The 25,887-nt window shown below is 46.3% G+C and overlaps 1 protein-coding gene across 3 annotated transcripts; it reads right to left on the bottom strand.

Annotated features, from left to right (window-relative positions):
- Positions 1–1,056: 1,056 nt before the first annotated feature.
- Copz2 (coat protein complex I subunit zeta 2) lies at positions 1,057–12,628 on the bottom strand. Of its 3 annotated transcripts, none has more exons than XM_026387013.2 (9): positions 12,492–12,628; positions 11,770–11,844; positions 9,089–9,170; positions 8,453–8,544; positions 7,972–8,027; positions 7,017–7,094; positions 4,758–4,809; positions 4,101–4,139; positions 1,057–1,388 (listed from the first exon to the last, which is right to left on the bottom strand). In XM_026387013.2, the coding sequence occupies exons 1-9, from the start codon at positions 12,600–12,602 to the stop codon at positions 1,341–1,343; spliced, it is 633 nt and encodes a 210-aa protein (XP_026242798.2). In that variant the 5' UTR covers positions 12,603–12,628; the 3' UTR covers positions 1,057–1,340. The 3 variants fall into 3 exon arrangements, with proteins under 3 accessions (XP_026242798.2, XP_026242799.2, XP_026242800.2); XM_026387014.2 differs by having other exon boundaries at positions 11,770–11,838; XM_026387015.2 differs by lacking the exon at positions 7,017–7,094.
- Between the last annotated feature and the right edge of the window lie 13,259 nt (positions 12,629–25,887).

The following is a 25,887-nucleotide window of genomic DNA, read 5'->3' as shown; positions in this document are numbered from 1 at the left end:
GAGACCAACCCAGAGCAAGGGTCTGTCAAGACCTAGGGGAGGAGTTAGGGCAAAAGACCAGCAGGAGCACGGTTCGCGTTTTTCCCTCTAGGTGCCGCTGTAGGATTGCGGATGCTGTCCTGGGGCGGGGCTTCCCACCAAGCCAGGCTCCTCCAAGGGCGGGGCGTGGGACGAAACCGCTGCAGCCTGCAAGGGCTGGAGGGAAACTAGCTGCCTTGGGATACAGCTGGAGGCGGCCTCGGTATGATAGTACAGGAACGCAGGAAGTGCACGCATCGGAGAAAGACCAGGAGAAACCACAGGTTCTGGGACCGGGACAGAGAAGGAAAGTTGCCCAGAAAGGTTGTCCGTCACCATCCTTCCAGTTTGGCCCTGGAAATCCCTTTTCGTCCTCTCCCCTCTGGATCCCCAATTCTTCACAGGCTTAGAGAGCACCAGGTGCTCTGGACACGGAACACACACACATACACACACACACACACACACACACACCAGGTTCTTGCCGATGCGTCCTCGCCCCCGGCATTCGGTCGGAGCCTGCAAGCTTGCCGGGCTCTAGTGCCCAGGCTGTTTGCCACAGTAGGAATTCCGCGGTCCCCGGCATGCCAAGAAAAACAGCCATGCTGTTTCTCAGTTTGTCAGAGGAAGCCCTATTCCCTTTTTGGAAGCCAGGAATGGAAAAAATGACTTGGAATCTCCAGCGGAGCTGCGCGGTGTGTACCGTACACAAAAAGTAGGGGTACCATCTTTTGCTCTTTCTCAGAGTATGCTTCATTCCTGCCGCTGTCACTCTCACGGTGTTACTTAGTCAGATCCAGCCCCGCCCGCCGCGTATGATACCCCGGGGTATCAGTGATGCATCCCCTTACTATACTAAATAGTCCCTTTCCCGTGACCCGTTCTCTTCCCAAACAGGCAAGTACAGGGATACATCCGCCCCGGGTTTGGATATCTTGAAGATGTGCCTCATGTACCCAAGAGGAGCCGCAGAAAGCCCAGAAGCCCTTGTCTGAACACACACACCCCTCCCAGGCCAAGAAAGGAGGAGACCCTTGGCAGGAGACAAAGCAGATTTATTAGGGCCCTGACTCCAAAAGTCTAGGAGAAGTTCTGAGCAAAGCAGCTCAGCTGGTTCCCATGGCCCAGGGCAGGCCAGGGCGCTGAGAAGGGATAACCGAGCAGGGGCCAACCCTTTGCTTCTCAGAATCCCTCGCCCAATTCCTCAAGGGTCAGTTCTGAGGGAGGCCTGGGAAGGCAGAAGGGTTTCTTCTGCCCCTTGGGCTTTTGCTAGGAATGGGGAAATGGTTCTCTTGGGGAAGGAAGCCTTGAATCCAGAGCCTTCATTTCAGTAACGACCATTTAATTTGTTCCTTGGCAGACTGGAGAACCTGGGATGGGGTGTAGGAGGTTGAGAGAAAGAAGTGGGGAGAATGTCAAATACCTTTAAACTGGCTGTGAAAAGTTCTACAGGGTCCCCAGGCGCCCCTGCAACCTTGGTCACTAGGTGGCAGCAGCTCTTCTCTATCTGGGGCCAGACATCAAGGCAGAAAGGATAGGGCAGGTCCAACTGGCAGCAGCCAGCTCCCACCTCAGGCCCAACCCTGCCCAGCTCTCTGGTTCCTGCATCTGTAACCCTGGATGTGGCAGTGGCCCCTACCTCCCCCATGCCATGCCATGCCATGAGAATTCCTGTCCCCAGATACTGGGCTTAGTCACCTGACACCTCAGCAACCCACTAGCTCTGGTCTCCGCTAGCAGTGTGTTCTCAACTCCACCCAGTCCACGGCTGATGTGGCACAGCTGGAAAAGGGTGGGCCAGACCCTGCCTTGGCCACCTTCTGAGGAAGCAGTCTGGGTCCAGTATGTACACAAATCTGTAGCACTGTGAATACCCAGTGCCAATACAGCAGGGTCCCCAGGTGTCCTTTAGATTGTCTCTCCAGCCATTAAGCCTCTTTTCCTTAAAAGAAGGTAGATTCTACTCTGTGTATCTCTCTTCCTCCTGCAACTCTCTGGGGCATGTTGGGGTTCCTCTTATTATCCTAGGGGAATCTAAATTTCTGTTCATTTGTATTCCCTATTTCACTACCTGCACTTTCCTTTTCACTCAAGAATTTCATTAAAAGTGCTTTGTCTTTGGGCTGGGGTTGTGGCTCAATGATAGAGCACTTGCCTAGCATGTGTGAGGCACTGGGTTTGATTCTTTTTTTTTTAATATTTTTATTTTTTAGTTATCGGCAGACACAACATCTTTGTATGTGATGCTGAGGATCGAACCTGGGCCGCATGCATGCATGCCAGGCGAGCGCGCTACCGCTTGAGCTACATCCCCAGCCCCTGGGTTTGATTCTTAGCACCACATATAAATAAAGGAATAAAATAAAGGCCCATCAACATCTAAAAAAAGTGCTTTGTCTTCATTCTTTGGCCCTCTGGAAAAGTGGTAATGGTTATTTGCTGAGCATGTATGGCTCACTAGAAGCTATGGGAGCTTTCCTTGTAGTAGCCTGTTTGATTAACTCTCTGAAAAACTCTCTGAAGAGGTCCTTTTATTATGTGTTATCCAGAGAGGTTGAGTAACTTGCCCTAGGTCACCCAACATTAGGTGTTAAGGTAGGACAACCTGAGATGCCTCATAGGAGCGCTTATTTTCTCATCTGCTCTGCTTATTGCCTCCAACCTCTTCTGCCCAGAAAATTGCCATGCAACTGCATTAATTCCAGCAGGCCATGAGGATACATGGGGAACCAGAGGGCAGAGGAAGTGCTGAGAGTAGTGCAGAAAAATGGGCACCACACCTGGGGCTCCCCATTGGTGGGCACAGGCCTTTCTCAGTAGGGCCACCAGAGTAGGAGTGGTTAGTGCCAGGGCATGAAGCTCCACAGAAGCAGGATTAGTCTGAGCAGAGGGACCTGTGAGCAGACAGAACAGAGGTCAAGGAAGTCAGCCAATAGGATCATGTAGGTGTATGGTGGGAGTGGGCTTTTCCCTAGCCAGGTCCTTCAGAGGCAAGGTGACAAGTGATGAGCTGGGAGAGTTAGATCTTATGAGTTTAAGAGTCCTTTAACAGCTAGGTATGGTGGTGCATGCCTATAATCCCAGCAATTTGGGAAGCTAAGACAAGAGGTTCGAGGCCAGCCTCAGCCACTTAGTGAGGCCCTAAGCAGCTTAGCACTTATTCTCAAAATAAAAAAAGAGCTGGGGATGTGACTCAGTCATTAAGCATCCTTGGGTTTAATCCCCCACCAAAAAAAAAAAAAAAAAGAGTCCTTCAACAAAGCTGGGTGCAGTAGCACATGACTATAGCCCATGTGCTCCAGGAGACTGAGGAAGAAGAATTGCTTGAACCCAAGAGTTTAAGACCAGCCTGTGACAACATAGGGAGAGCCCATCTCAAAAAAAAGAAAAAGAAAGAAAAAAAGGAAAAAAAAGGAGCTGGACAGATATAGTGGTCTACTCCTGTAATCCCAGCTACTCAGAAGGCTGAGGCAAGAGGATCAAAAGTTCAAGGACAGCCTTAATAATATAGCAAAATCCTGTCCAAAAAAAATAAAATTTTAAAAAGAACTGGGAGGGGCGGGAAGGGTGGCGATGTAACTGAGTGTTAGAGCACTTATCTAGCATGTGCAAGACCCTGGGTTCAGTTCTCAACATAACAAATAAAAAACAAAACCCAAACAAATAAACGGCCCTTAACAATCCCAGTGAGGAGCCTAAATGGTGAGGGTGGGGTTTGGAGGCAAAGTCCTAGTTGGTATCCTTTCCAAGTTGGGGGAGCATTGGGGTTTGAGCTCACACATTGCTTTGAGGGAACAAGTGACCCAGCCATCACCAAGGTAGGCAGTTCATTTCAAGTTTGATCCAATTGAACCAGGCCAGCAGACAAGTGAGCAGATGACAAAGTGTCCCTTCATCCCTTATATGCAACTCTCCTACCCCAGAGACCTGGCAGCCTCCACTGACTCTAAGATGGCCCATCATGGCTTAATCCCTTCCTTTCTGCACCCCTGGTCTCTTGGCCTTGATAGCATCCCCTGGGTTCCTCAGTTCTCCTTCTCTCTTTTAGCACATCTCTATTAAAGGCAGATGCAGGGGCCTACCTGGGTCACACTCTGTTCAGTTAGGCTGCTGTCATCTGCCTGCAGGGAAGCAGAATCAAAGGGAGGGGTTAGGCCATGGTGAGGTTGTTGGGACAGAGAGGTGAAGGAGAGGGACTTGGGGGTTGAGAGAGCAGTGGTGAGTGTGGTCCAGAACTGCACCTGTATCTCTAGTTAGCAGAAGTCCTTCAGCCTGTCATTTGGAAGTCAAGACCCCTGGGATCTTTCTATGGTACATGGAGGGTGAGGGAGTGAAGGGGAATGAAGATGGAAGGCAAGGTTTCTTCAAGATACAAGAAAGTCAGAATAGGCAAGGAGATTCTGTCCACTTCCCCAAGTCAATCTCAAGGCCAAGGTAGCCACCAGGCATCCTTTTGAGGAATCACATATTTCCCTACCTATACTTCCCAAGAGAGAGGGTGGGGAGGTGATTGTGATCCTGTTTAGCAGAGGACAAGAAGATCTGTCTTAGCAACAAGCTGCCACCCACCCACCCTGACCCTAGCAAATGCAATGGCTCAGGGGATGGCCTCTGCCAAGGAACTCTGGCTTCCACTACCTGGGGCCTGGCAGACCCATGCCCAGGGAAGATGGGAAGTGGGCGGACAGGAAGGGCAACCTGGAAGAGATGGTAGTGAGGAGGGGTGAGGGAAGACTTACCCTAAAATTCACTTTCTGGATCACTTGCTGAGGGTCACTTTCCAGAATCACACTGCAAGATGAGAGAAAAACCGGGGGTGCGGGGGATTGGAGATGTGATTCTTTCCTCTGCCTCCTCTCCCAGACAAGCAGCTTCCCTCTCTTCCACCTGTAGAATCTCCCCTCCAGGGTTCCTTCCCATGGATGACCCTCAAGTCACACCTCTCTCTCGACACAGAAGACCCTCAGCTCTGCCTCACCTACTGTGGTTCATACCCTTGGTCATCACTGGGCAATAACTGTGAAGTGGGGCATACCAATTTAGAATGATCAGGTGTTATCAGGCATGGTGGCACACACTTGTCATCCCAGCTGCTTGGGAGGATGAGGCAGGAGGAAATTGCAAGTTTTAAGCCAGTCTCAGCAACTTAGCCAGGCCCTAAGCAACTTAGCAATACTTTGTCTCTAAATAAAAAACAAAAAGGGCTGGAGATGTGGTGGCTCATTGGTAAAGTGCTCCTGGGTTCAATCCCCAGTACAAAAAAAAAAGGCAAGGACTCACAAACTCAGAGCTCTTCAAAGTTTACTTCACTACCTGGGTCTAGGGATGAATTCCCTGTAGAAAGACTGAGCTACAGTGAAAAAAAGGAAGGCCCTTGGGGGAGATTCCTCTCTTATCTCACTATTATTTCATGCCATGGGTCATGCTGGACATAAGAGAAATGGAATCTAAAAATCAGAATCTACCCTTTCTTCTGATAGACCTAAATATTAAGGCTTTTCTCAGCCAAGGGATGGACACTCATGAGGCACTGGAGGTGCTAAGGAACTGTTTGTGGTAGTGTGCAGGGTGCATGGGGTAGGAGGGCTCGCCACTGTGGTGGTACAGAGATGCAGCCACTGAGTGTTCCTTCTTACCTGGTAAAGGTCCTCCAGGGCAGAAGTTTGGTTTTCTTTTTTACCAAACCAATGGAAATAAACATTTCCCAGAAGCTTCTTCCCAGGATCTCTAGCCAGAGGCGTTGGAATCCATAAAGGCAGAGCATTCCCTCAGGGGCCACCTCCCTGGTAGGTGCTTCCTGGTTTTCCCTGACAGGGAGGTGAGCTCGGCAGTGGCAGATCCTGGGGAACTTAAGGAGCTTATACTCAGGCCACAATCTATACACTTTCAGCTCCACAAAACCTAGTCTACCTCCGGTCACATTTAGGTCCCAGCAATCAGCACAAGGTGGAGCAGTATAGCAGGCAGGCAATAGTCACAGGGGGAGGGAGGCATTTCCAGGAACTATAGCCCCCGACCCCCAGGAAGGGTGGGACTGTGCCTTGGGAAGAGCATAATCTCTGGGACTGTTTGTTTTAAGAATTTTCTGTTACCCTTTGCCCTAGAGTCAGAACTTCTTTTTCTCCCTGATTATGGTCCCCTCTTCCCATTAGGGGAAAGCCACTAACTAACTTTTCTCATAAGGGTTCCTGGGCTCATTGGCACAGCAACAGGAGACAGCACTCACCAAATGAGCTTAGTTTCCTCACCATCCCATTTTAAAGACAGGGACAGTAAGGTTCAGTAAGAATGAGTAACTGGCCCAGGTCATGCATCTAGCTGTGTTGGAATGGAGCTCTGAAAGGGGAATGGATGGGGTCTAGTAGACCATCTGAAATCCTTCCAGAGAAACAAATGTCTATGCTTCTTCTGGACCCTGGAGATCAAAATGGATTTCCCTAAACCCTGCCTATTAACCATCTGCCATAGGTTGATATCAGGATAATCTCTCTCTCTTTTTTTTTTTTAGTTACACCCCCAGCCCTTTTTATTTATTTTGAGATAGGGCCTTACTAAGTTGCCTAGGACCTCACTAATTTGCTGAGGCTGGTCTTGAACCTGTGACCCTCCTGCCTCAGCCTCCCAAATTCCTGGGATTTCTGGCAAGCATCATCTCCTTTTTTTTTTTTTTTAGTGTTCAGTGCTGGGGATGGAATCCAGAGCCATGCACATGCTAGGCGGCAAGTACTCTACCATTGAGCTACAGCCTCAGCTAGGTAACTTTCTTATTTGGCTTGACTTTGGCTAACACTGACATCAACCTCCATCCTTAGGAGTGAGGTGGGATTAAGGGGAAAGGTTGGGTGCGTGGGATCACTGGGCATATGTTGGGGGAAGCGAGTGAGAGTTGGCCAGAGAGCCTGACAATGTACTGGGAGCAATCTTGACTGATGGCCCACAAAGACCCTCTTGCTGTGAGTATCCCCAGCCCTTCCCTCTTCTCTCCAGCCCTTCCTCACCCGCCATCCACAATCTCATCCAGCACCAAGAAGGCTCCATCCATGTTCTCCAGCAACCAGCGCTTCTCCACATTCTTCCTGAGGGTAGACACAAGCTCCTGAGCTTCCCCAAGGCCAGCAGGAACCAGGAACTGAGTCTCTATCTAGGCGAGGCAGACCCTCTCTCTCTAAAGACTGCCTCGATGACCACCCCTCTCCCCAATAAGGACAAGAAGGAGAATGTTAAGGGCTCTGAGGGCAAGAGCCTGTGCAAAGGATTCTTTTTTTTTTTCTAATATACTCTTTAGTTGTAGATGGACACAATACCTTTATTTATTTAATTTATGTGGTGCTGAGGATTGAACCTAGGGCCTCACACATGCCAGTCAAGTGCTCTCTCTATTACTGGGCCACAACCCCAGCCCCTGTGTGAAGGACTCTTGAGCACAGGGTAGGTCTGCTTCCCGAAGCCCCACCTTGCCCAGCCTCCCTCACTTTGGGCACTGAAATCCACACGCCCACCATGGGAGCCCCAGTGCACTTCATAGCTGGTTTAGGTGCTCCCACACTGCTGTGGTTAATTTGTGTCACCTGTGCTTGTTTATTTTTCAATTATCCTAGTTTGGTTTACCCAGGTCACAGAGATCAGATAACAGAATAGAGGTGCTGGGAAAACCACCTGGAGCTTCAAGACAAAAACCCTGAGTTTGGATCTCTGTTATGATATTAACACTCATGACCTCAGGCACTCACTTAGCATGTGGAGACTCAATTGTGGACTATACCCTGCATGTGGCTCTGCTCTGGGTGGCCACCACAGTGGTCAGGTAAAAGTCAGGGGCCTTGGTGAAAGATGCTCTGGTTCTAGTCCTGGGCTTGCAGGGATTTCAGGAGGAAAGCAGAGAGGAAGGACCCTGCCTCTGGGACAACCAAGGCCTAGGGGCTGGGGTCCTGGAGGGCAGAGAATCTCACTCACCTTAATATGTGGCTCAGAGACTCAAACAGGCAGGTGAGAACAGACATGAGCATCAGCTGAGGGAAGGCAGATGTGGGAGGAGGAAAAGAAGACAGCTGAGCCCAGAGTCTCAAAGGAGACCTCCGAGCCCACCATGTAGGCCGCAGTGGGCAGCCCTCCCTTGTCTTCCAGTACTCGGCTAGAGGCTGACAGTAGTTTGACCTAACAGGCAACTTCCCTGGGTCTGAACTGGGGGACACTGAATGTCTGCTTCTCTAGTTAAGAAAGAATCAATGCTCCCTGCAGAGGGTTTGATGACTTCATTTCTGGTTCCAAAGGAACTCAAGGGGCATTATAGATACATATCATCTCAGAAAGAACCATTTTGGCTGTCCCTCCCTATCTCAAGACCGAGAAGAGGGATACCAAGGGTGAGCCTCCAGAACCCACCTCCACCCAAGACTCCAAGCCAGACCTTGTCACCCCAACTTCCTGAACTCACCTCGTTCTCATGGGATGAGCCCACCACATACAGGAAAAGGTCAATGCTGCTCTTGTAGACGATGGTCATGCCCCCGAAAAATGCGATCTCACCTAGAGGTGGAAGGGCTTTTAGCTCTGGTCACCTTGGCCTGGTAACAACGTGGCCCCTCCTCCCAGTTCCTACTCTGTGTCTCTTCCTCTATTTTCCTCTTCCCCTCCCAAAGAGCCCATGAAAGACCAGAATCAGTGACACTACCCTTAGGCTGCTTGCTCTGTGTCCTTGGTCCCACCAATGCTATATTTCTAGGGACAGCCTCATGCTAAGGAGTCAGCAAACTCTGTTCAAGGTTGACTTCCCATCCACCCTCTACCATGTGCCACTCCCTGAGAACAGGTCCAAGTTCGGGGTGCCACAACACAGTTGGCCTCCTCAGTGGAGAGATCTGGCTGTGCTGGGAGGTGGGTGTGGAGAGTGAGGGTTCCTGGATGAAGGGAGTGAAGAACAGTGGACAAGGGGACGATGGACAGCTTTAGGAGAAAAGGTAATGGCCTGTGGGTACGGAAGGCTGGGACAGGGACAGATGTGTGTGGAGATGCAGAAGGCGATGAACAGCAGTATTCTTGAGTTCTAGAGAAGGAAGAGGTGGACACTTACTCTCAGTCCTACTGGTCTTGTTGAAGACATTTTTCTCAAAAACCATCTGCTCCTTCATGGATGGGAATGTGTCATCATAATACTGTGAGAACGAGAACAAGGGGCAAAAAAACATTCCACAAAGCCTCGTTCCTTCCTGGGTGGGGAGCAGGAGATGTGGACAGACCCTGTGGGACCCTGCTGCCATGCCATGTTTCCCTTTCATGATCCTCCATGCCTGAATGCACCCTAGTTCCCATAAGCAAATTCTAAATAAAGAAAGACAAAATAGCAGAGCACAGTGGTGCACACCTGTCATCCCAGCAGCTTGGGAGGCTGAGGCAGGAGGATCATGAGTTCAAAGCCAGCCTCAGAAACAGCAAGGCGCTAAGCAACTCAGTGAGACCCTGTCTCTAAATAAAATACAAAATAGGGCTGGGGATGCAGCTCAGTGGTCGAGTACCCCTGAATTCAATTCCTGGTAACCCCCCCCAAAAAAAAAAGAAAAAATAGACACTATTGAGGGTTCTTTGGACTCCCCTTCCTGGTTTCTTTCTTTCTTTGCTGTGCTGGGGATTGAAGCCAGGGCTTTATACATTCTAGGCAAGTGCTTTACCTACTATATCCCCAGCCTAAATATTGTCACTAAAGTCACACTGTTTTGACACTAACCTGAGCCTACAGAAGTAGGCAAAGTCAGGAATCTTCCCTAAACAATAACCAGCATAGATACAGCTAAGTTATAGATAAGGAAACTGGGGCATGAGAAAGTCAGAAACCAGGTGCAGTGGTGCAAGCCCATCATCTCAGCTACTGGGGAGGCTGAGGCAGGAGAATTGCAAGTTTGAGGTCAGCCTGGGCAACTTAGGGAGATCCTGTCTCAAAATAAAAAAGTACTGGAGGGCTGTGGTTGTAACTCAGTGGTAGAGCACTTGCCTGGCATAGGTAAGGCACTGGGTTCCATTCTCAGTTCCATATATAAATATAATATATATAAATAAATCATAAGGCCCATCAACAACTAAAAAATATATCTTAAAAATGTACTAAAATGTAGTTCAGTGGTAAAATCACCCCTGGGTTCAATCCCCAGTACCACCATAAAAAGGGCGGGGGGCTTTCCAATATCTCAAGGTGGTAAGGGTTATAGCTGATATTCAATACCAATGATCATCTGGCTTCAGACAAGGTTGTGTCAAAGATTCAATACCTAGTGAGAAGTTCCTAGCACATATTCCATAACTAAATCAATGTGGTTTTTTTATTTTGTTTTGTTTTGTTTTGTTTAAGTTTGGTAAGCCTCTCCCCCTGACTCAATTTCTTAGTCTGTAACATGGATGGGTCTACTGGGCAGGCAGCCCTGGGGGCTTTAGCATTGCTGATCCACTTTGGCCATCTGCCAGGGCAAGGTGTGGTTAGCTCAGCTTTCAATTTTCTGGATGTAAATTTTGCCACTTTGTACTCTGCAGGCAAGTTAGCAGTCTCTCTGCTGGCTCCTGCTGTCATGAACAAATTCATTTGAATGCTATGAAAACAAAAAAAAAATTCAGCCTCAAACAAATGAAAAATTTGTAATGCATTTCATAGCTAATTTAGATGCTATAGTTCTATTCCAGCTAATTGTGTCAATAGTAGAAATTTCTTTTTGGATTATCCTAGTTTGGTTTACCTAGGCCATGTTCATAGGATGAATACCAAATAACTGAATAGGTGTCCAGAGAAAAGCCACCCTGAGCTTTAAATCAACATTGAGTCTGAGGTGGGCACAGTGGTGAATGTCTGTAATCCCAGTGCCTCAGGAGGCTAAGGCAGGAAGATCAAGAGTTCAAAGCCAGCCTCAGCAATGGCAAGGTGCTAAGCAACTCAGTGAGACCCTGTCTCTAAATAAAATACAGAATAAGGCTAGGGATGAGGCTCAGTGGTCGAGTGCCCCTGAGTTCAATCCCTAGTAAAAATAAATAAATAAATAAAATAAAAATCAAGTTTGAACTTGGGAGGATGAGGAAGGAGGATCATAAGTTCAAAGCCTCCCTCAACTCAGCAACTTGGCTAGGCTAGGCCCTAGGCAACTTAGTGAGATCCTGTCTCAAAATAAAAAATAAAAAAGACTGGGGAAAAATAAAAACTCAATGGTAAAGTGCTCTTAGGTAGGTTCAGTTCCCAATACTGGAAAAAAAAAAAAAACCTGAGTTTGGATCTCTGTTACAATATTAATAATAAGACCTCAGGCAACTCATTTAGCATCTGTGAAATTAAAAGAGTTGGATTATATAATTTCTAAAATCCCACCTGGTTCTAAATCCTTATACTAATTCCTTCATACTTGCAGAACAAAAGTGGAAGTCCCTTATTTAGTTTAGGGACTAGGACTCCTTGGCCCCAGGCTGAATACTCCACTGACCTCTTGGGAGGAAACTTCCCATGCCCGGGGTCCAGCTGGTCAGTGGAAGGATGATAAGACAAGGCAGGCAGCATAAGTAGAAACAGAGGAGATGCCCCCTATAGTCAAGTCCAGCAGCTTGACAAGGCAAGAGGGTGGACAGAATGACCTCTGGAAGGGTCTAACCGGAGCTGCTGTGCACCACAGGGACCACAGTAGAGTCTCTCCAGATATAGGGAGTCAGCTGGGTGTTGGGTGGAGACCTCTGTTCTCGGGGCTGTATTACTGTGTGTTCAGAGTCCCAAAGGGTGAGGGTAGTTACCTTGGCCAGCAGCCGTTGCCCATCATTATCTAGGATGAAAACAGCCTTGATGGTGTAGAGGGAAGGTTCCTGTAACTGACACCAGGGAGGAAAGCTAGGAATACATCCTCAGGCTCCAGCGACCCCAGCCTCCAGTCCATAGCTGGTTCCAGCCCAACCCTGTGCCACATGGGCCCACTCCACTCCCAGACAGATGGGCCCACTCCACTCCCAGACAGATGTTCCACTGCAGGCCCTGGGTGGGCGCTGTGCCTGCTGGGTGCAGAAAGTCCTACCTGGCCCAAGTTCTGTCATGCACTGACTGCTCCAGAGCCCGAGTCGGAGTGTATCACAGAACCTAGGCCAGGGGGACCGCGGCGCCGAGCCTCCTCCGTCCAGCTGGCCCCAAGCTCCAGAAGCACAGCCATCACCCACGGGCGACGGAAACTCAGTCCGGGCCCACTCGTCCCCCACTCCTCACCCCTCCCAGCGGAATCCCTACACCGTCCCCGCCCCCAGTCAATCCCCATCACTGCTCCGAGTTCCCCTACAACTTCCACTCCGCGCCGGCCGACTCGGGACAGGCCTCCGGGCCAGAACGAAAATTTCCTCCCCTCCCTGGGCCCGGGTCCCTTCCCCAGGGCTGGTCATTGGTGGCACAAAGTTCCCGCCGCCAGTCGTGAGTTGGCTGTCTCCCTCCTCGCTCCCCCGCCGCCCGCGTCCCGCGCCCTCCTGCTCCGTACCCGCAGCCCCGAGGGCTCCCCGGCTCCGGCGGACGACGTCGGGCCCCCGGTCTGGGCAGCCGCGGCCCCCTCCCCCGGGTGCGGACGTGGCCAGGCCTCGGGCCGCTGCATTCCTCTCGCCGCCTCGCACTGACAGCGCCGCCCGCCGCCCCGCCCCGCGCCCGCCCGCGGGCCGCCCCCAGGGGCGCCGCCGGCGCCTCCCCTCCGCCAGCTCGGGTGCGTGGCGCTGCCTTCCTCGCTGCCCCTTCCTCCTCTTGCCCTCCCTGCCCTCCCTTCGAGCCCTCGCAGCCTTGCGCCCACAACCCAGTCTCTACTGAGCTGCGGTCCACCAACTTTTCTCTCTCCCGCTCTCCTGTTTTCTGCTCCTTGAAGCCCCCAGACAGAGCTCGGCGCCCTCAGGTGGGCCCGGGACCAGTCTCTCTTCCTGCTTCCTGCCTCCTGCACGGGTACCGCAGACTGTCCTGGGGCCAGCAGTAAGCAGGTGGATCCCACTTTGGTCTCTAGACCCCCGGTTGGTATCATCGGGACAACGATGCAGGTCTCCCTTTGGATCTCAGGACAGGTTCTAGCAGTGAGAGCTGATGGCAACAGCTCAGTAGAGACTCATCTGCTGAAAAGAGGCTTCCCCTTTCTCCTCACACTATTTGGGGAGCCATGGTCCCAGGCACCTTCCCAGAAATCTTTCAAGACACAAATGAAGCACAGATGACACCCTAGCAGGACAGATGCAGAAATGCTCCTTCTGCTGTGGCACCAGGCTTTGCAATATGTTTGGTTTTCTGGGGTCTAAGTCTACCAGAGGACAAATGCTTATTTCATGATACTCTGGCCAGTGGGCGGTTCACACCCAGTGAAGCAAAATGAATTGTACTTAGGCACTCACCTGGAGCAACACCAGGAGTGCCTTTTACACCAAACGCTTTCAAAACTTATCTAACACAAGCAATGTTGAGGAAAAAGGGACCCAGGCTGTGTGACTTTTTCAAGACCAATAAGTAGTTGAGTGGGGAGGGAACCCACACTTTAGACTAAAAGTTTCTTCCTGTTCTTTCCTTCAAGGACTCTTATATTAGGTATCACATTCACTCATCCCAAAGAGCTGCTCAATGGGGTTTTCCCTCCCCTGAAATAAAAAAAAATAAATAAATTTGGGCTTAAATATCATGGAGCAGGATGAGGTGGCACATGCTCCCAGCTACTGGGGTGGGGGGCTCTGAGGAAGGAGGATGACAAGATCCTGCCTTGAGACCCTGTCTCAAAATAAAAATAAATGAGGGCTGAGGATATAGATAAGAGGTAGAGTATCTGCCTAGCATGAGTGAGGCCCTGGGTTTAATTTCCAGTGCCACCAAAAAAAAAAAAAAAAAAAAAAAAAAAAAAAAAAGTCACAAAAAGGACCCCTTTGACAGTGACTGTATTTAACTTTTTTTTTTTAAGGGAGAGTGAGAGAGAGAGGGGGACAGAGAGAGAGAGAGAGAATTTTAATATTTTATTTATTTTTTTTAGTTCTCGGTGAACACTACACCTTTGTTTGTATGTGGTGCTGAGGATCGAACCTGGGCTGCAGGCACGCCAGGCGAGCGCTACCACTTGAGCCACATCCCCAGCCCGACTGTATCTAACTTGATAGTCCATCCTGTCTCGTTCTCTCAGTACCCTACATTTTTCTTTCATGTACTTCTCTCAATCTCAATAAAATCTTTTTCTTTTTTTGGTACCAAGAATTAAATTCAGGGGCATTCAACCACCGAGTCACATCCCCAGCCCTATTTTGTATTTTATATTTAGAGACAGGTCTCACTGAGTTGCTTAGTACCTCACTAAATTGCTGAGGCTGGCTTTGAACTCGTGATCCTCCTGTCTCAGCCTCCCAATCCACTGAGATTACAGGTGTGTGCCACTGTGCATGGTTCCATATAAGTTTTACTAATTTCTTATTGCATGGAAATGGAAGGAGACCCTCAGGGTTATACAAAATTACATACAAGAGGAAGGGAGGGGAAAGGGAAAAATAATACAAGGGGGAGAAATGAATTACAGTAGAGGGGGTAGAGAGAGAAGAGGGGAGGGGAGGGGAGGGGAGGGGGGATAGTAGAGGATAGGAAAGGCAGCAGAATACAACAGACATGAGTATGTCAATATGTAAATCAATTGAAGTGTAACTGATGTGATTCTGCAATCTGTATATGGGGTAAAAATAGGAGTTCATAACCCACTTGAATCAAAGTGTGAAATATGATATATCAAGAACTATGTAATGTTTTGAACAACCAATAAAAAAAAGAAAAAAGAAAGAAAAAGTTTTACTAATTTCTTTTTTTTTTTTTAATATTTATTTTTTAGTTTTCGGCAGACACAACATCTTTGTTTGTATGTGGTGCTGAGGATCAAACCCGGGCCGCACGCATACCAGGTGAGCACGCTACTGCTTGAGCCACATCCCCAGCCCAAAGTTTTACTAATTTCTTTATAAGTACATACGTCCTTCTCCCCTCCAGACTTTGAGGCCTGGGAGCACAAAGATAATGTGCCTGTCTTTTTCTCTACGGAATCCCTGGTGCCTCTCACAGGCTTGGCATTAACAGGTCCTTTTTTTTTTTTTTTTTTGTACTGGGGATTGAATTTAGGATGTTCTACTACTGAGTTACATTCCCAACCCTTTTTATTTTTAAATTTAGAGACAGAGTCTTGCCAAGTTACCAAGGCTGACCTTGAACTTATGATCCTCCTGACTCAGCTTCCAGAGTTTCTGGGATTACCAGTGTGCAAGAACTGTGGATGTAGCTCAGTGGTACAATGCTTGTAGACTTAGACCCCAGAAAATCAAGGCTGTATAAGGCTGTAGGTTTGATTCCCCAGAACTGCAATCAATCAATAGATATTTTTTAAAAGGAAAATAGAGGGCTGGAGATGTGGCTCAGCGGTAGCGCGCTCGCCTGGCATGCGTGCGGCCCGGGTTCGATCCTCAGCACCACATACCAACAAAGATGTTGTGTCCGCCGAGAACTAAAAAATAAATATTAAAAATTCTCTCTCTCTCTCTCCTCTCTCACTCTCTCTTTAAAAAAAAAATAAATAAAAAAAATAAAAGGAAAATAGAGCAAGAATGGGAATCAGGAATGTGAGTGGATGAGAAGAGAGGCAGAATGCCATTTTTATTATGCATCTGAGAGAGCCTTCAAGAAAGATACTTGATACCACCAGGCATGGTGGCACACACCTGTATTCCCGGGGACTTGGGAGGCTGAGGCAGAAGGATTGTAAGTTTGAGGCCAGCCTCAGCAACTGTGATACCCTAAGCAACTTAGTGAGACCCTGATCCCTCACCCCTGCAAAAGAAAGAAAGATACTTGAATAACAAGGATGGAAGCAGGCAAGGGAGTGAGCCATGCTGACATCTGAGGAGACAGCTACTGAACCTCTTTCTATGAGGATATAGAAGTTGCATCTGAACCTTTCTTGCAGGCTATCAGAGTTGAGTTGTAATAGTGAAGACAGTCAACACTATTTGGAACAGTGGGTGGGGGCAGTATCTTTCTTTCCTCTCTCTCTCTCTCTCTCTCTCTCTCTCTCTCTCTCTCTCTCTCTTTCTCTGTCTCTCTCTCTTTCTTGTTTTTTTTTGGGGGGGGCGCAGTACTGGAGATTGAACCCAGTGGCTCACACATGTTAGGCAAACATTCTACTAATCTATGTCCCCAGCATATCTGGGCATTTTGTTTGGCCTCTAGATCATCGGAAGTATGTCAGTGGTCAAGCTGGCTGGGTATGTTATAGAAAATATTGATTTGATTATTTGGATGCTTTAATACCCTCTGTGAGCTAGTCCTTATTTAGCTCATATACAAAGAGAGCACCAAAAAGCCCCCTGGGGCATTTATCAGCCTCTGTTGGGCTCATGGTGCCCACCAGGGGAAAACGTCAGCCTCTGGAAGAAGGGAGAGGGGAAGACATGGAAAGATAGGGGCCTGGGGAGGTGGGGGTAGAACCATGGGGATGGCAAGGGAGAAATTAATTGCAGGGATAGATGAAAAGGCACTGGAGGGGGCCTATGGCTTGGGCTAAGAGAAGTCTAGCTGGGAAGGAAGCTTAGGAACCTCGAAACCCTCATCACCTCGACCTGTTCCACCACTGTTGTTGCTATTCTTATAATCACCAAGATCTCTTTACATCTTAAGTACAGAGATGAATTAATAAATTCAGAGTCTTCACATTGAACCTTTCAAGGAGATGTTTCCCAATGATGGCCCTTCCCAGACTCCCTCAGTGGAGTCCTAGGGAACTAGTCCTAGTCCCCTGTTACTTCCCCAGCCTAAGCTACACCTCTGATGGGGTTCTATGTACAGAGGCAGACAAAGAGTGTACTTGAGACAGTGTTATCCTCAGTGTTGCCCCTCGAGGACTCCAGTTCATGGCCTGCAGCACTGAAAAGGTGTGCAGATTCAACAAAAGAGAGTCAACTCAACAGTCTGCCTAGGGCGGGGAAGCCATGGCTGTGGAAGCATGCAGCCTTCATGTTTCTTTGCTTTCTGCTCCCAGGTGGTGTGGTTGCCTGGGAATGAGGGCAGGGGCAGTGCATATTTCTAACTGCTAGAGATTCTACAGTCACTGCACTCAGGATTGGTCCCTGTCCTTTGGAGCCCTAGAAAACAGGCGATTCAAATGGGGTTCTCCTGTGGATCATGGTATATTTTGGAGGGGAGACCCTTCCATTTTCTTTGATTCATTCTTCTACTGCTGCATGTCTGTGCTGTATGCCCTGGGATTTTTAGCATCTATTCCTGTGTGACAAGAAGAAACAGCTCCCTTGGGTACCAGCCCCTAGATCCTTCCTGCTATAATGTCAAGTTGGGGAGGTGTGGGAATAAGAGGTGTGGATGTATGTTGTGCTTGAAAGAAAACTAAAGCTTCAATGCTCCATCTGCAGAATGGGCTTTCGGTAGACCATTCTAAAGACAGCTCTCATTTCTTCAACATCTTTGGCTTTCCCTGGCACAAAGTTTCAGGGTGGATAGAGAGACAATTGACCAACAAAGGACCTCACACTCAACTCTACCCCCATGTGCAAGTGTCTTTACACACATGATCTGATTTTTCTTTTTCTTTCTTTCTTTTCCTTCCTTCCTTCCTTCCTTCCTTCCTTCCTTCCTTCCTTCCTTCCTTCCTTCCTTCCTTCCTTCCTTCCTTCCTTTCTCTCTCTCTCTTTCTCTCTCTCTCTCTCTCTCTCTCTCTCTCTCTCTCTCTCTCTCTCCTTCTTTCTTTCTTTCTTTGGATTTAACCCAAGAGTGCTTAACCACTGAGCCATATCCCCAAGTCTTTTTTAAAAAATATTTTTTATATTGTTGATAGACTTTCATTTTCACTTATTTGTATGTGGTGCTGAGAATTGAACCCAGTGCCTCAGGCATGCTAGGCAAGCACGCTACCACTGAGCCACAACCCCAGCCCCCCCCCAAATCTTTTTATTTTTTATTTTGAGACAAGATCTCACTAAGTTGCTTAGGGCCTGGCTAAGTTGCTGAGGCTGGCCTTGAACTTGTGATCCTCCTGCCTTAGCCTCCCAAGCTGCTGGGATAACAGGTGTTTGCTACCGAGCCTGGCACATGATCTGATTTTTAAGACTTGTGAATATTGTCTTCATTTAGCTTAGGCTAGTCTAGCTAGTAACAGCCAGATATGTGAAGCCATCTATGAGTACAATCACCCACCTTCCCACTTCACAAGGGCACCTGCCTAATCATAACATATTGCACTGAGAGCTATGCAAACAAAATTTGTTTGGGGCAACTCAGACATATTAGGAGAGTTGAACTAAGTTTCAAAAATTTACACCAAGGTATGAATGAACAATGAGGCATTTTCATTGTATTGGTCAGGAAGAGAATGTTTTAGGACTAAGAAAGAGAACATCCTAAAACCAGATGATGATTCTAGTCTGCGTTAGCACTGCAATTCTTTTTTCACCCAATTTGGATTTTTGCTCCAAGCTAGTGATTCTCTGCTCCAACTGCACATAAGAATCACCTGAGGAACTTCTGCAAAATATTGATGCCCAATTCTGCTCTGAGAGGCTCTGATTTAATTAGTTTAGGATGGGACCTAAGTGTTGATATTTTTTGCAATTTCCCCAGGTTATTCTCATGTGCAGCCAGGGTTGAGAAGCAATCTTCTAAGATAGTGTGGTGGTGTGTATAGGGAAGAGGTGGGCTGGCAAAAGAGCTTTATCTCTGTTGATAGTTTAATGGTAACAAATTTGCTAATAATGTTTACCATGTAAGAAAGGGAGCCAGATGTCTGGATTAGCCGAGAAACATTCTTGATTTCATTGCAAGACACGCTAATAGTATTGATAGGATGTAATCCTAGAATCTCTCAGAAGGGATGTAAGAAGGAAACCTCAGAGAGCCAGCTAATTCATTCTCCTGGATTAGATGGGGTTGGAAAATGAGAAATGCTTATATAGATTAGCAACATTTATTTATTTATTTGTTTTTTGTACCAGGGATTGAACTCAGGGGTACTCAACCACTGAGCCACATTCCCAGCCCTATTTTGTATTTTATTTAGAGACAAGGTCTCACTGAGTTGCTTGGCACCTCGCCATTGCTGAGACTAGCTTTGAACTTGTGATTCCCCTGTCTCAGCCTCACAAGTCTCTGGGGTTTCAGGCATGTGCCACCACGCCCAGCCTAAAAACATTTTTAAAGAAGGAAAAATAGGGCTGGGGATGTGGCTCAAGCGGTAGCTCGCTCGCCTGGCATGCGTGCGGCACCACATACAAACGAAGATGTTGTGTCCGCCGAGAACTAAAAAATAAATATTAAAAAAAAAATTCTAAAAAAAAAAAAAAAAAAGAAGGAAAAATAATGGGAAATCAGAATGGCTGAGAGACTGGGTTTCCCTTAGAGGAAAAAGCAATTCCCACTGTTCCTGGAGAAATTCACGTTCCAGCCAGTCTACTCTCCCACAGATCCTTTTTTTTTCCCCCCTTAGGGTTTCCTGGCAGGTGTCACCCTCCAGGGATGACTGGAGGATGGATGTGCCTGCTGGTAGCAGCAATAGCAGCAGCAGGGGCAGCTTTTCCTACAGAGAAGCCTGGATCAATACATACTCTCTGGAGGAGGAGTGGGAATTTCATTGTATGCTTTATAGTTCGCTGGCTCTTTTATTACCCTAAATCCCTGTGCATTAAAGCCAACCCCCTTCCTGGCTTCCCACTGCCTTTTCCTGTTCTGTGCAGCCTGGATTCGAAAGGGCAAGTCTGGTTTTACTGATGGCTGTCAACCTCTCCCTTAGGGAGCAAGCGCATGCGCTCCCTTTTTCCAGCGGTCTTCTCAGTCTGATTTAATGGATATACTGGGACTGATGACACATCAGCATGGGATCTTTCTTTTGCTTCTTGGGTAATTGTCCTATTAACAGTTGTCCCAGGCAAAGGGAAGGGGGAGGGTGGCTTGCTGGGTAAAAAAGGACACACCCTGGATTTTACAAGGTTAATCAGCAGGTTCTGGGAAGGAGGTTTGCACCTGCTCAGACTTGATCTGGAACTCTAGACAAAGTGCAAGGCAGTCTTTCTGTCTGTACTCCCTACCATGGAGTATCAAATATCCCTGGCGCACATCTTGCGCCAGGCTTAACCGACTGCTGTTACAACTGAGATTTTTTATACCTACAGTCTCCTCAGCCCTTGCAATTCTTGGCAGTTTCCCTTTACTTTCCCTCTTTCTGAAACTGCTGAGCAGGAAACTTTCTCTTATTACTCCCCATTCTTCATCTTCCTCTTCCTCCTCCTCTTCCTTCTCTCTCTCTTCCTCCTTCTTCTTCATTATTTTTATTTCTTTATTTACTTATTGTGGTGCTGGGAATTGAATCCAGAGAATACACTCTACCACTAAATTCTGCATCCCCAGCCTGCCCCCCCTAATTCTTTAACCCAATAATACTGTTCCTGATCCATCTCTTTGTAAATTATTTTACACTCAAATAATTATTATGCACATTTATATAGGGTACTTGAAGTTAGGAACCACATAATGAACCACATAATGTGGGCAAAAACAAAACGTCTCTCCATTGCTCTCTTAGCCCTTTTCTAACATGGGCTTCTCTTCTCAATGCCTGCCATCCCTTCCACACCCAAGACCCAGAGGGGTCTTGTAACTGCTATTCAAATACACATATGAGGGACTGGAGCGGTGGCTCAGTGGCAGAGTGCCTGCCTATCATGTGCCAGGCACTCGGTTCGATTCTCAGCCCCATATATAAATAAATAAAATAAAAGTCCATTGACAACTAAAAATTACTTTAAAAAAGATACATATGAGTTATTAAAAAGAGACCATATAGAACCAAGTGTGATGGCCCACTTCTGTAATCCCAGCTACTTAAGTAGCTGAGGCAGGAGGATTCCCTGAGCCCAAGAGCTCCATCCTGGTAACACAGTAAAACCAGTGTCTTTTTTGTGTGTATGGTACTGGGGATAGAACTCAGGGGTGCTCTAATACTTGGCTACTCCCCCAGTCCTATTATTATTATTATCATTATATTTTATTATTTTGAGACAGGAACTTGCTATGCTGCCCAGGCTGGTCTCTAACTTGCATTAAAGCCAACCCCCTTCCTGGCTTCCCACTGCCTTTTCCTGCCTCAACCTCTTGCATCTGTTTTGTTTTTAATAATAAAATAGGCCTTTTAATTCATTACTCAGGGACTGAATCCAGGGCCTTACATGTTAGTACTCTGCTACTGAGCTACATCCCCAGTCTATTTTCATTTTGTGACAGGGTCTCACTAAATTGCCTAGGCTGGTCTCGAACTTGTGGTCCTCAGCTTCCCTACTAGCTGGGATTACAGGGTACCCTGATTTAGATAGCCTTTCTTTTTTTCATCTTTTTTTTTTTAGTTGTCGATAGACCTTTATTTATTTATACGCGGTGCTGAGAATTGAACCCAGTGCCTCACACATGCCAGGCAAGTGCATTACCGCTGAGCCCCAGCCCCAGCCCCAGCCCCTAGATAGCCTTTCTTAAAAAAAAAAAAAAAAAAAAAAATTATCCCATTATCTCTCCAGTGTGGCTTCCCTTCACTATTTTGTCTTGGTGAATACTTATCTTACCAAATTTCATGTTTTTTTTTTTTTTTTTAATGTGTGTGATTTTATTTCTTTTCTTAGACACCTGATATCCAGTTAGGCAGCTCAAAAGACATTTGGAGGCTTTGGGTTCTGTCCCTAGTATTTGGAAAACACAAATGGAGGGCTAGGATTGTAGCTCAGTGGTAGAGCACTTGCCTAGCACATGTGAGTTTGACTCTCAGCACCACATAAAAACAAACCAATCAAATAAAGGTATCCATTTACAACTTAAAATTTTTTTAAATACACAAATGGATTTGTCTAAAATAGTTTTGCTGGCATTAAGATTTCCTTACTTGCTAGGTGTGGTGGCGCACACCTGAAATCCCAGCAGCTTGGGAGGCTGAGACAGGAGGATCATGGGTTCAAAGCCAGCCTCAGCAATGGTGAGGCTCTAAGCAACTCAGTGAGACCTGTCTCTAAATAAAATACAAAATAGGGCTGGGGATGTGGCTCAGTGGTTAAGTGCCCCTGAGTTCAATACCTAGTACCAAAAAAAAAAAAAAAAAAAAAAAAAAAAAAATCCCTTACTCCCCAAATTGTCCATTTTTTGTTTAACTGTGTCAAAATTTTAAATTGTCTTATATTGTTTGTGTCAAAAACAATCACTTGGGCTGGGGTTGTGGCTCAGTGGCAGAGTGCTTGCCTCGCACATGTGAGGCACTGGGTTCAATCCTCAGCACCACATTAAATAAAATAAAGGTATGGTGTCCATCTACAACTAAAAAAAAAAATTTTTTTTTTTTAAAATCAATCACTTGGGGCTGGGGCTACAGCTCAGCGGTAGAGCACTTGCCTCACACAAGAGAGGCACCAGGTTCGATCCTCAGTACCACATAAAAATAAATAAAAATATATGTCCATCTACAACTAAAAAATAAATTAAAAAAAAATCATTTGCTGGCACATGCCTGTAATCCTAGCAACTGAGGAGGCTGAGGAAGAATTGCAAGTTTGAGGTTAGCCTGTCTCAAAATTAAAAAAAAAAAAAAAAAAAAAAGAAAGAAAGAAAAGTTGGGCACCATGGTGCATGTTCATGATCCTAGTGACGCCAGAGGCTGAAGGAAGAGGATCAGAAGTTTGAGGCTAGCCTCAGAAACTTAATGAGACCTGTCTCAAAAAAAAGAAAAGAAAAGGACTGGGGGGGCTGGGGATGTGGCTCAAGCGCGCTCGCCTGGCATGCGTGCATCCGGGGTTGATCCTCAGCACCACATACAAACAAAGATGTTGTGTCCGCAGCAAATTAAAAATAAAATATTCTCTCTCTCTCTCTCTCTCTCTCTCTCTCTCTCTCTCTTTAAAAAAAAAAAAAAAGAAAGAAAAGGACTGGGGATGCACCTCCATGATACAGTGCCCCAGGTTTCAATCCCCAGTACCAAAAAATAAAAATATATATGCATGCATGTATATATCTATATCTATTTATATACATACATATAGATAGATATAGATATATAAAATAAAAAATAAATAAAAAGGGCTGGAGACGAATGTAGCTCAGTGGTAGACCACCCAGGTTTCTAGTACCACACACACACACACACAAAAAAAAAAAAAAAAAAAAAAAAAAACTACTAGTCAATATACTCTCCTTTAAAACTATTGCTTTTGTTCCTTATTAAACCAAAACTCTTGAGACCAATGGATCTCTGAAATAAAAGTGTTTTTAAGCTGTTACAAATGGTGGTCAGATAAAGGACCATCCTAAGACAAGTTTTTGAAAACTACCTGCAGCAAGGCTAAATAGCAGTTGGAAAAATGTGTGCCCAAGCAGAGCTATGAGATGATGATGATGATGATGATGATGATTAGTGCTGGGGATTGAATCTAAGGGTTCAGTAGAGCTAGATTCCCCAGCCTTATTTGTTTATTTAGAGACAAGATCTTGCTAAATTGCTCAGGTTGGCCTGGAACTAGTGATCCTCCTGCCTCAGCCTCCCAGGTAACTAGGGTTACAGAAGTGATTTGCCACTGCTCAGCTTAAAAACACTTAAATTTTAAAGAAGGTAAGCGTTTGTAACCTGTACACTGGCTATAGATAAGAGGATAGGATAAGGAGAAGCAGGGAAAATTTTAGGGTAGGAGGGCAGTCCATAAGGAGAAGTAATTGTTTCTTCTGAATTCAGTGGGGTTAACAGTCCTGAACATTTTATAAATAAGCAAGGAGAGGAGGGAAATGGTCCTAGTGATTGTCTCAGATGGGATTTAAGTCAAGGTTTCTACATAAATAACATTTTTGGTTGTTTCACCAGCACCTGTTAATTTATTAACCTTCCTTATCTCTTTCTTCATTCACCTTTCAGCCTTTATAATTAAATTTAGAACATACCAGAATTTTTATGATCTCTTTTCATCTTGTCAAAATAGTCTTATTTAATCCTGTAACTTTAGTTGAGTCTTGATATCTTCTAGTTCTATGGTTTTAAACATTTCTTTCCCAACAGTCTTGACTATTATTATTATATTTTTGGTACTGGGGATTGAACACAGGGGAGCTTAACGAGTAAGCCACATCCTAGCCCTTTATTATTATTGCTCCTCATTTTGAGACAGGGTCTCACCAAGTTGCTGAGGCTGTCCTTTTTTTTTTTTTTATTGGTTGTTCACAACATTACAAAGCTCTTGACATATCATATTTCATACATTAGATTGAAGTGGGTTATGAACTCCCAATTTTACCCCAAATGCAGATTGCAGAATCACGTCGGTTACACATCCACAATTTTACATAATGCCCTATTAGTAATTGTTGTATTCTGCTACCTTTCCTATCCCCTACTATCTCCCCTCCCCTTCCCTCACATCTTCTCTCTCTACCCCATCTACTGTAATTCATTTCTCTCCTTGTTTATTTTCCCATTCCCCTCACAACCTCTTATATGTAATTTTGTATAGCAATGAGGGTCTCCCTTCTGAGGCTGTCCTTGAACTTGAGATCATCTTGCCTCAGCTTCCTGAGCTGGGATTACAGGCATATGCCACTACACCTGGCTTGATTATATTTTGTAGTTAATGATCACACTTAAATTTCTCCTCCTTTTCTTCCTTCAGTATTGGGGATGGATCCCAGGGCCTCACATCTGCTAGCCAAACACTCTATGTTTCTAGCCCCCAACCTTTTTATTTATTAATTTATTTTTTTATTTTTATTTGGGCTGGTCTTCAATTCCTGAGCTCAAGCAAACCTCATTCTTTGGTCAGTCTCCTGCTGGCTTCTCTTCCTTTCTTAACTAGTAGCAGTATTTACCTTCATGATCTCACTAATTTAGCTGACAGCCATTTATTTTCTTGGTGACATGCCATGATGTGGTTCATTTCTGCTTGGAACTTTTCCTTTTTGTGTGTGTGCACTGATTGGGGTTTTGCTGGGGATTGACTTTTGAGCCTTGAGTGAGGAGTTCTTCTGTTGTGCTACATTCCCAGCTTTTGTTTTTATTTTAGTTTTAGCAGGAACTTCTAATCACAAGTCTGCTTGCTTGACTCCCCCTTCAATTATTATTATTTTGTTTACAAAGTAGTGGGGATCAAAAAGCCCCTCTGGGACTGGGGCTGGGGCTGGGGCTGAGCCCTAGCGCACTTGCCTGGCATATGTGAGGCACTGGGTTCCATTCTCAGCACTGCATATAAATAAACAAAATAAAGGTCTATCAACAATGAAAAAAAAAAAAAAGATACAGGGCCTCATGCATGCTAGACAAGCACACCACCACTGAGTTACACCCTCAGCCCCACCTTCAATTATTTAGTATTTAGGGTCTACTAAGTTCCATGCACTGTTATGCTTTGTATTACTGGGGACTGAGCCCATGGAAGCTCTACCACTAAGCTACATCCCAGCCCTATTTATTTTGAGACAGGGTCTCTGTAAGTTGCCTAGGAATGTCTTGATTTTGTGATCCTCCTGCATCAGCCTCTAGAGCTTTAAAGGCATGTGACAACATGTCATGCACAATTTTTTGTGTGTGTTGTGTTAGAGGTAGAAACCAGGGCCTTGCATCTGCTAGGCAAGTACACTACCACTGAGTTACACTCCAACCCCAATACTGTTTTGAAGACACAATAATTAATACACAAAATTCTAATCCTCATGGAGCTTATATCTACTATTTGTTAACGTTACCGCTGTTGACTGGTCCTTGCTTCCCCAATGTTGAAGAATAACACCAGAGAAGCATGCTGAGGCAAAGTCAGAGTGGAAAATTAGAAGTTTATTAAAAGACAGCAGAAAAGACTTCTCCCGGAGGAAGAAGGGGACCCCATCCGTTG

The sequence above is a fragment of the Urocitellus parryii genome, chromosome 7 (assembly GCF_045843805.1).
Source record: "Urocitellus parryii isolate mUroPar1 chromosome 7, mUroPar1.hap1, whole genome shotgun sequence".
Classification (NCBI taxonomy): Eukaryota; Metazoa; Chordata; class Mammalia; order Rodentia; family Sciuridae; genus Urocitellus; species Urocitellus parryii.
Note: the sequence above shows the minus strand (reverse complement) of the source record. Positions and strands in the feature narration are given on the sequence as shown.

Bases quoted from the DNA above. Each gene is read 5' to 3' on its own strand.
- Copz2 (XM_026387013.2), bottom strand. From the start codon at position 12,602: ATGCAGCGGCCCGAGGCCTGGCCACGTCCGCACCCGGGGGAGGGGGCC. The intron at 9,171-11,769 runs GTAACTACCCTC...TCGTTCTCACAG, and splicing joins GGCAACGGCTGCTGGCCAAG to TATTATGATGACACATTCCC. The intron at 8,028-8,452 runs GTGAGTTCAGGA...GCCTTCCCTCAG, and splicing joins GCTCATCCCATGAGAACGAG to CTGATGCTCATGTCTGTTCT.